General features: G+C 46.9%; 1 protein-coding gene across 2 annotated transcripts; it reads left to right on the top strand.

Annotated features, from left to right (window-relative positions):
- The first annotated feature begins 5,631 nt into the window (after positions 1-5,631).
- Positions 5,632-9,225, top strand: gtpbp10 (GTP-binding protein 10 (putative)). Of its 2 annotated transcripts, none has more exons than XM_062466022.1 (11): positions 5,632-5,807; positions 6,195-6,388; positions 6,466-6,557; positions 6,650-6,794; positions 6,890-6,963; positions 7,064-7,116; positions 7,213-7,320; positions 7,616-7,693; positions 7,937-8,060; positions 8,215-8,717; positions 8,835-9,225. In XM_062466022.1, exons 1-10 carry the CDS (start codon positions 5,775-5,777, stop codon positions 8,454-8,456), a joined length of 1,143 nt encoding a protein of 380 aa, XP_062322006.1. In that variant the 5' UTR covers positions 5,632-5,774; the 3' UTR covers positions 8,457-8,717; positions 8,835-9,225. The 2 variants fall into 2 exon arrangements, with proteins under 2 accessions (XP_062322006.1, XP_062322007.1); XM_062466023.1 differs by having other exon boundaries at positions 8,215-8,664; positions 8,991-9,225.
- The last annotated feature ends 1,332 nt before the right edge of the window (positions 9,226-10,557 follow it).

Genomic DNA, 10,557 nt, shown 5'->3' on the forward strand with positions numbered 1-10,557 from the left:
GAGACACAGAGAAAGACAGAGAGAGACACACAGAGAGAGAGACAGAGAGAGACACACAGAGAGAGAGACAGAGAGAGAGACGGAGAGAAAAATAGAAAAAGGAGGGGGGAAAATCCTCTTTAAATTTATTAAAGTGCAAAACGACCCTATCAGCTCAGAGGGTATGGAGCCCTCGCCTCAGTGCCCCCTGCATTATGCTCCTGTTAGCCGGGACAGGTTTGAACCAGACCGGCCCTGCTGTCAGCCCTGGTGTCAGCCCTGCTATAGGTGTTGTTGTTTGATTTGAGCGGAATCCTCTGTCTGTTGCAATCAGCTGACACACAAAGGCATACAGTGGGAACAAAAAAAACTCTATTCATCCTGTTATTGTCCCTCCCTAACACACACACATTCATGACTCTCCCTTTCTCTACACACACACGTGCATGCACCCAGCCACAATCACAACACGCCCCCCCCCTCCACAGGCCAGTCCCTGCAGCAAGGCCTGCAGCAGGGCAAGCCTCTGTTAACACCGCTTCCCTAACAAAAGGGAGTTCTAATCACATTTATGTAGGCTCAGGTCTGTTGTGAAACTATGCCATTGAGCATGTGTAGAGTGTGTGTTTGTGTGTTATGTGACAGTGCCATTGTGTGCCCGCCGGGCGCCAAATCCCCCTGATCACTCCTCCGGGGAGCCCTAATCCTGCCTGGTCTGTTTATGTCTTTGCCGCCCTTTTCACCGGTGGAGTGGCCCCGGGCCCTGGCATGCCGACAGGCCCCGGGCCCTGGCATGCCGACAGGCCCCGGGCCCAGACCCTCCCCCACCCCCCCGCCCGCCTCCACGCATACTAACCAAACACCCCCCCTCCACCTGCAGTAGCTACATGACAAACACCGCCTACCTGCTCCACAACCATTATCATCCAAACTTCTGCGCCCCCCACAACTCCCCCCTGAACACCCCTCTCCTCCCCCTGCTCTCTCCCCCCCTAAACACCCCTCTCCTCCCCCTGCTCTCTCCCCCCTAAACACCCCTCTCCTCCCCCTGCTCTCCCCCCTGAACACCCCTCTCCTCCCCAATCTCTCTCCCCCCTGAACACCCCTCTCCTCCCCATTCTCTCTCCCCCCTGAACACCCCTCTCCTCCCCAATCTCTCTCCCCCCTGAACACCCCTCTCCTCCCCATTCTCTCTCCCCCCTGAACACCCCTCTCCTCCCCCTGCTCTCTCCCCCCTGAACACCCCTCTCCTCCCCCTGCTCTCTCCCCCCTGAACACCCCTCTCCTCCCCATTCTCTCTCCCCCCTAAACACCCCTCTCCTCCCCCTGCTCTCCCCCCTGAACACCCCTCTCCTCCCCAATCTCTCTCCCCCCTGAACACCCCTCTCCTCCCCATTCTCTCTCCCCCCTGAACACCCCTCTCCTCCCCAATCTCTCTCCCCCCTGAACACCCCTCTCCTCCCCATTCTCTCTCCCCCCTGAACACCCCTCTCCTCCCCCTGCTCTCTCCCCCCTCCCCATGACCTGCCCCTGGCAGAGTTGTTTTCTGGTCGTTGGACTGTTTACTCTTTTCAGTGAAAGCACTGAGATTCCACACATTGCACACCCTGTTTGGTCCCAGCCACAGCTCTAGCTGGCAGACACAAGCTAGCATCCTCGCACCACCGCCCCATTTAGTAACACCCTCACATTCAGACGGTTAACTCACACTCGGGGGAAGAGGAGGACTAAAGGGATGAGGAGAGAAGAGAGAGAAAGTAATCAAAGGCATTGTTGCTTGTTTGATTCTTCATGTGTTGTGTTAAGGAGGAGGGGGGGTTGGTGCTGTGCTGTCGGTGTGACTGAGCAGGGGAACTCACTTAGCCCCAGCACTGTCCTGTTATTGCACCTGAAACAGGGAATTTATTTGAACCATCTTTATTTAATCATATAATTATTCATCGTGTTTACTCAACCATTTATGTTTAATAATATAATTGTAGTTTAGGACAGCGTGAATTTATACGTTTTTGAATTGTAGGTCAATTATTCTGTTCTGTTTATAACAAGTCAGTGGATCATGTTCCCTCTCTCTTACTGGCAGGTGTCTTCTGTCTTAATGAACCACTTAAACCAAACATGTAAGAACAGAGTTTATTGTTTAACTTCCCTGCTGAATATGTGTCAAGTACACAACAGGAGCAGGACGGATGATAAAGTGAAGATTAGTGTTAAGGAGGAAAATTGGATGCCATATAGCCTAAAAAACACCACAACTCTGTTGTGTAAATAATCTCTTGTGTCTGGCCGGGATGTCTACTTTCTGCCTGTTTAAACGGTCTGTCTGTGCACGCGCTCGTGTGAGGGTGGTGTGACATGTGTACAGGCTATAGAGGAATTATAGGCTATATGTAGGGCACAAACTTATTTTATTCTATTAAAATTAATCGTTATTCTGTTCAGTTATACAGTACAGTAATGTAGGCTACATTTATTGTAGGCTACAACTGACATTCATTTTGTTCTACCCTTTTGTCATTCAACTGATTTTATCAGTCTTCCACAGCAACCACAAAGATGGGTTTAAACCATATCACGCCTGTCATGTTGCAAATATTTGTAACTATAATTCATAATAATCATTGCTACCGTATAAATACAGTGAATGATTCCACGACCATTGTCGGAGATTTTGTATTTTATAGTAAACCTGCTCTATTCTATTTCAGTGGGACATGCATAGCGTTTTTGGACCGTGTACACATAGCCCACTACCGGACCTGCACTTTCATCATCATCGCTCTGTCTAGCTGTTTCAGATGATCCGACCTCTATGGATCCGACACATAGAGCACGTGCATGCAAAGAGCAGTTATGGCATCACCCTTTTATAATTTAGGTCACACACACTCACGGCCATCCTTTAAGAATTCACCTCTTCAGTAGAAAGCAGCGTATGTCTCGCAAGGCAACTTACCTCGGTGTGATTTATCTGTCAGTCTCCCAATCGCTCCTCTTATTACGGCCAACGGCCGCAGTTTTAACGGTCTAAATAGGCAGTCACCGGTGGGAGGACCTACCGAGCCAAAGTCATGAGATAACAGCCTTCCTCTCTCTCTCTCTCTCTCTCTCTCTCTCTCTCTCTCTCTCTCTCTCTCTCTCCTCCCCGCCCCCCCCCCCCCGGGAGAGAGAGCGAGACAGAGAGAGGGGGAGCTCTCTCGCTCTCCCTCCCTTAATAGAAGTGGACCGCTCGGTATGAACACATCAGAGGTTTTTCAGACATAACCATTTCTGACGCCCTAAAGACACATCCATGTTGTCCTGAAGGAGAAAGGAGCCGGGTTCAGTGTTTGATTTGTGTATCACATGCGCATCTCACTGCATCGCCAGGCAAAGAGGGCGAGCCCAGATTCATAGACCTTTTAGTTTAAAGCTCCATCCTGGATCAGTTTCATCCGATTTCGACAAATCGTCTTCTCATGGCTCGTAGAAACATCGAACCGTGAGCAGCCCGGTACGGCATTCAGTCTTTCTGTAGCATGAACTAGCTTTACTGACTTTATTTTTTTAAATCTTTCTAGAATGCTACAACATTTAGGAATACATTTAGCGCATATTGGTACGTTTAACCATCAGAGTGCCCAATTGTTTTAGCCATTTGGGAATGCCATCTTCTATAACCATTGTAAAAACGTAAACGTAAAAACATTAAAATATAAATATGATTTTATATATTTCATTACTACAGGACTTATTTAGTCTCTCGTAGACATAAAAGCACGTGCCTCCCAAGGGAAATAGATTGTTGTGTGGTTCAAAGCTTTAGGCGACCGTTATTTACCAAATAACCACACAAAGGCATCTCACAATATCAATCATGCAATCAGCAGGTATAAAAAGTAAATGCAACGACTTTCATGTTATCCGATTTTTATTGTTAATTTATTGTGGCCTCTGGGTCTTTTCTAATAGGCCCTACATATGATATATGTATAACATTGAATCATATATTTAAATCGTATTATAATTTTTTGGTCTTACATGTTGGTAAAACAACAAAAGTGACAAGTTACCCTCAATCGTCCAGGTGGGTCATCTAGCATGATTCGATGTTTGCTTTTAGTTTTTTTGCAATGCCCAATTGTTCAGTTCCAAATTGATGGGACTGATAGACCATTCTAACCCTACCAGCGTGTCTGGGCTAAAGTGCAGAATTCTGTGCGCAGTAATCCGCACCCACACTATGCGTAATTCCGTGCGTAATTTGGGGATAATTCCGTGATTCTAAATTCGGACAGGGTGGTGTAGCGCTTCCCCAGCCCGTGCGCACGGGATAGCACGCAGTCCACGTACATGGCCCAGAAGTGTTGCGCGAGGTCCAGGAAGAGGTCGTTGTGCCTTTGCTGCTGCGACGCGCGGAGAAAAGTCATGAAGTCCCAAAGAGCTGTCACGCTGTCTGCCACCCGCAGCCGCCTCGTCTGGATCACTGCAAGGGATGAAGAATCCCAGCAGCCCTGGTCGATCTCTCCCAGGTGCCCCGGAGACCTACCGATACCGCCGGGGCCTATAATTAGGTTGGGCATGGCGGCGGAGCGAGGAGCGCAGAGAGCGAGGAGGACACACAGGAGATGCCTCCACAGCCCCGGGTCGATGAACATCATCTAGCGCTGTGACAGAAACAATCCAGTCATCACGTACGTACATTCACGTATATATAATATAGCCCAACTTTATACATCTTAAACTGAGGGAAAAAAATAAGTGTAACCAATTAACCATACATGCATTATTAATGTGACGAATTACATTTTCCAGCGTTTCTAAGAAATGTTTGCTCCAGTTTTAGGCCAATTAATGAATCTCGTTATGTGCGTTTAACACATATTCTCATGCATCCCGCGACCAACACATGTGTCGATTAATATGATTTTTTAAAAATATATCTTTACTGTATTTACAAAGTTACTAAATAAACCTTTTTTCCCTCAGTCAAATTGTCTGTTTCCTATAAACAATTCCAACAAGAAATAGGCTATGTTTTTTCTTATTTCTCAAGAAGGTTTACGCTACTTACAGTACAAGGCGATAAGTTGGCTGTCTCCCAGCCTGCAACAACTGCCTTATGATTTTCGAACATATGAGCTGACTGACTATTTTATAGCCACATCGCCCCGCGTCATGCAGGTGACAAGCTGTCAGCTCGCACGCAGCTCAAGGAAACACACAGGCCAACTGCCTGATCTAACATGAGTGGAGAAATGGATGAACCAATCAATCAGTGATGTATGCGAATACTGTTTAAAAGGATAGTCGACTCAAAAGAAAATATTACAATGCACGAAAAAAAATACGAAAGCGTTTGACGTTATATTTTTAGCCTACATTAGGCTAGGCTATTTAGAGTCTATCACATTGTAAAATAAAAAAAAATGTTTATAGGCTATACTTTTATAATAATTTGTAATAGGCCTATATACGTGTATCTCGTTATATTTGTTAATATTTATTAATAATTACATTTCATCCCATTTGTGTTTGTTTCACAGAAAAGTTGACCAAATAGTAGGCTTTAATAATAGTAGCCTACTGACTATTTAACCTTTGCTTACGTTTTGATCGACTTTTAACAAATCCAATCAGTGGTCAGCGATAATTTTTGTCCCGCCCACCCAAGCGTGTGACAGTAGGCCATGCTTTTGCTAGCTAGCCAACGATTTCTAGCGGACTGTGTTGTTGTCGCTCATTGACCTTCGTTCTTTAACTTGCTAGCCAGTTTGCTGTCTGTGATGAAAGTGATCGTATGAGCAATATTCAAAATGGTCTGGATGAGTAGGACTTGTTTCCGGAAGGTTAGTAGTGAGCTAGCTTTAACTATCCAATATCAGTATGTGCTAACGGTAATTAAGAACTACAACGTGGGTATTCAAGCTAGCTAGCTAGGTAGCTAGTTAGTTATACCTAAACTAGCTGTCCCACCATCACCTATTAACACCTTCCTGCTTTTATGTCCTTTTGTCACAGAAAATAAGTCATCTAGTTAAAGGGAGACGATAATATGAAAACAAAGTAAAATGTTTAGTTTTTCAGACGGCAAGAAATCGGACTAGCTAGTAGATAATGTAGATATAGGTGTACATCTGTGTAAACAAGTACGTTTCTATTTTGGCTATTTGTTCTGTTATATGTAATAATACAAATAGCTGCCATCTTCCTTTCCCCCTTCCAACTCTCCACAGTATGGAAACTTCGTGGACAACCTGCGTCTGTATGTCCGAGGAGGCAGCGGAGGGATGGGACTACCCCGGCTCGGAGGGCAGGGAGGGAAAGGCGGAGATGTTTTGGTGGTGGCAAAAAAAGAAATTACTCTAAAGAAGATCAAGGCTAAGTATCCACAGAAACGCTTCGTCGCTGGAGTAGGAATGAACAGTAGGTACGTCAGACTGACATGCCAGGGTTTTGCCCTTTATCTCGTGGACCCAGTTCGTCTCACACTGTGTGTGTTAACAGCGTCCGGGCGCTGAAAGGCGAGAAAGGGCCGGACCAGCAGATACTGGCGCCCACTGGTGTTACCGTCACTACTGACAATGGCAAAGTTCTTGGTGAGTCAGAAACCGATGTGATTAGTTGCTGGCCAAAGATGGTTGACGTCTGCGATGCTATGACACATAACACGTTTGTCTTCTTACTGTAGGTGAGCTGAATGTGGAAGGAGACAGTGTGCTGGTGGCCCGAGGAGGGCAGGGGGGGTCCTTCCGCTCTGGGTTCCAGCCCAGTCAGGGCCAGTCCAAACATATCCGGCTGGACCTCAAACTTATCGCAGACCTGGGCCTTGTGGGGTGAGGGAGGAAGACTGGCGTACTTGACCTGATTTTGCATGACAGTAGACAGCCATGAGATCGTCTCATATTACCTCATCTTTCTTCTTCATCAGGTTCCCCAATGCAGGAAAGTCTTCTCTACTGAAAGCCTTGTCTCATGCCAAACCCCAGATCGCCAGCTATGCCTGTGAGTTCAAACACACACACACAGTTTCCTATGTTCTTTCAGTTTATCACTTGTCATCTACTGAGGTCTAAAACTCTACTTTTGTCTTGTTATTGTGCAGTCACCACTCTAAGGCCAGAGATTGGCCAAGTCATGTATGAAGACTTTAAACAGGTAAGAGACATTAAAGAGGACATCCTCTTCTGTATTCTGACTGCGTTGTTACCAGGTGATACCAGGTTTCCATTCGTTCTTCTCTGATTGCTGTAGATTTCTGTAGCAGACCTTCCAGGGTTGATTGAGGGAGCGCACATGAACAAAGGAATGGGTCACAAGTTCCTCAAACATGTGGAGAGGACCAAGCAACTGCTGTTTGTGGTAAGAGCATCACACAATGCTAGTCTGAACCCAAGACAACCCTGATATGTGAGACCTCTTCGCAACTCTTGTTTAGAGACTGGAGGCTTTAAACACAGGCAGGTGACATGGTAGCAAGTCTAAACAGAGCATGAAGACCTCCTAGCCTTCCTCCTTAACATTCACATACAGTTTAGGATGATCATGAGTTGTCGTTTTCTATTGTAAACTTAATCCAGAGTTTTTCACCATCTCCATGTTACACTGTGACATGCAGCTAAATCCTGTCCACACTCTCGTCATGTCCCTGTCGTAGGTGGATGTTTGCGGTTTCCAGCTTGCAAGCAACACAGCGTTCAGGTCGGCCTTTGAAGCTGTGCAGCTTTTAACCAAGGTGAGAGAAGAGAACTGGGAACGATAACCTCCCACTCCTGCTGACGTGAGAGAGAGAGAGCCCTGAGCTATCTGAATTCATCCCTCTTTTATCTGTCCCACTCTCTTGCCCACTCTGTTCTATGATCTCAATTCTTTCCATATGTGAATTGCTTTCTCTCATCTCTCATCCCCTCAGGAAACTCTCTCCACCCTATCTTCAAATAGTTGTAATCCTCCACTGATTCTCTCTGTCTCTCGTCAGGAGCTGGAGTTGTACAAAGAGGAGATCCTCTCCAAGCGTGCTGTGTTGGTGGTGAACAAGATGGACCTGCCTGATGCAGAGGACAGGCTGGCTGAGCTGCTGGAGCAACTGAACAACCCGAATGGTAACCTCCTCAACACCAGCTTCACCCTCCCTCCACCCTCCCTCCACCCTACCTCCACCCTCCCTCCACCCTCCCCCCACTCGCTGTGTTCTGGCTCTGTCTATTCCAGAACATAGTTTCACAGTGTTTTGTTCTGTGTTCCTCCACACTGCAGAGTTCTTCCACTTGCTGCCTGAAGACATGGTTCCCAGAAAGAACATTCTCTTCAGAGACGTGGTTCCCATCTCTGCTGCCACCGGACTGGGCATCCAGCGCCTCAGAACCTGCATGCGACAGTCACTGGACGAGGATGCGGCCGGGGGGGCAGACCCCCTGCACCGTGATAGGCTACAGGCCCTGAGAGGGGCGGTCACAGCCCAGGACGCACCCTCCTGGGGCTCCCCCCCCTCTGCCTGAGCATGCTGGGGTGTGGACAGTTTCTCTGTTATCTGGACGTGTATTCTAGACTGGACCTCATGGGACAGCTTTATAAGGAGGTCCCAGAGTCTGACACCTGGACACGTCAGGTCCCAGAGTCTGACACCTGGACACGTCAGGTCCCAGAGTCTGATACCTGGACACGTCAGGTCCCAGAGTCTGACACCTGGACACGTCAGGTCCCAGAGTCTTGACACCTGGACACGTCAGGTCCCAGAGTCTGATACCTGGACACGTCAGGTCCCAGAGTCTGAGCCTGGACACGTCAGGTCCCAGAGTCTGAGCCTGGACACGTCAGGTCCCAGAGTCTGATACCTGGACACGTCAGGTCCCAGAGTCTGAGCCTGGACACGTCAGGTCCCAGAGTCTGACACCTGGACACGTCAGGTCCCAGAGTCTGATACCTGGACACGTCAGGTCCCAGAGTCTGAGCCTGGACACGTCAGGTCCCAGAGTCTGACACCTGGACACGTCAGGTCCCAGAGTCTGATACCTGGACACGTCAGGTCCCAGAGTCTGAGCCTGGACACGTCATGACTGATCCCCTGTAGGCAGAGCCTACAAGCTGTACGAAAAAATATCATCAAACATGATATATTCAACCTAGGAATACACCACGAAGACAACGACTTGAATGAACTTTAAAGTAAGAGGTCCAAGAACAAGTTGACTGTATGGTAAGATTTCATATTGTGTATTTGTCTAATATAACTTGCATTAAAGATGGAATCAGAAACGTCAACAAACAGCCATATTGATGAAAGTTTTATTTTATATTAAATATATTACAATACTGAATAATGTAAGAGAAAAAAATATGGGCATTGATTTTTGCATCGTCAGTCTATGTACAGCATCACAACAACAACAACCAAAGAACAAAAGACGTCAACAAATAGGTTGATTTAGTTCAGGTACATCCAGGTGTGGGGAAACGGTCGCAGTACACGCCAGCAGAGTGTCTGTTGGAGAGCTGAGAGGTGGAGAGGGTGGACAGGGTGGAGGTCAGGCTGAAGGCCAGCGTGCTCCATGGTTCTGATACATTCAGGTCTGTGTCTGAGCGTCATCCTTGTGTTGTGGTTCAGGACGTCAGTGCAGTTCTGTTTCTGTGGGTTTAGACACGTGGGGGGGGGGAGGGGAGGGGGACACGATGATCCGGCAGGGCTGCAGCCGCCACATCCTCCGGTGGGAGGGGCACCACCCCAGCCCTCCTCCCAACCCTGCCACAATCATGCAACATCTTCAAAATACAGCACAGGACAGTATGACACTCAGAAGAGTCGTAATTTGTGGTAGCACAGTAGGATTTTCTAAATATTGCTTGACATGTTAACCGATGTGTTTATTTCCCTTCAGAACCTGGAAACTTCAAAGGAAAACATCAGGTACTAAACATTAGCCTTCTATCATATTTAACCCTTGTGTTATCTTTGGGTCATTCTGACCCATCAGTCATTGTGACCCACCGTCGTATTGCGACAGATTTACCGCATACAAAGACAAAGTGAAGCATTTTCTTTTAACCGTTGGGCTGTCTTAGACCCCCCACATTGCAAAGGTTAAAATACAATTATTTTAATTTGTTTTTGTATTGGGTAAAATTGGGTAAACACAACGATGGTTCGTTATGAACCTTTGGGTCATGTGACCCGAAGGCAGCACGAGGGTTAATACAAGGGTGAAGAACAGAGCTCTGGTAATACAGAGAAAGGATCTGCAGTGTTCCTCCCCATGCAGCCAGAGCAGACCATCCTTTACCAAAGCAGTCCAGATCTGCACATGCCAGAGTAACCACGCCTTGGAACTGCCCCAGTCCAATGTACTTAAAAACTCAACATAACAATAGATCTCCGTTCAACCCATCAATACACATAATCACGATAATGCACTTAATTACTGTCTGAATAACTGCTGTACATAATACTGAGGAAAAAATAGTGAACATTAAAAGGTACTTAAGAGTTAAAAATTAAAATGGTCATATACAAGAAAAATATGAATCCAGTACTTGGAGGATCTACGTTTCTATCCAGTCATGGTGCATACAGTAGAAAAGAAACAGTGCCCACATTGAACTAAA

The sequence above is a fragment of the Osmerus eperlanus genome, chromosome 7 (genome assembly GCF_963692335.1).
Source record: "Osmerus eperlanus chromosome 7, fOsmEpe2.1, whole genome shotgun sequence".
In the NCBI taxonomy this organism is placed as follows: Eukaryota; Metazoa; Chordata; class Actinopteri; order Osmeriformes; family Osmeridae; genus Osmerus; species Osmerus eperlanus.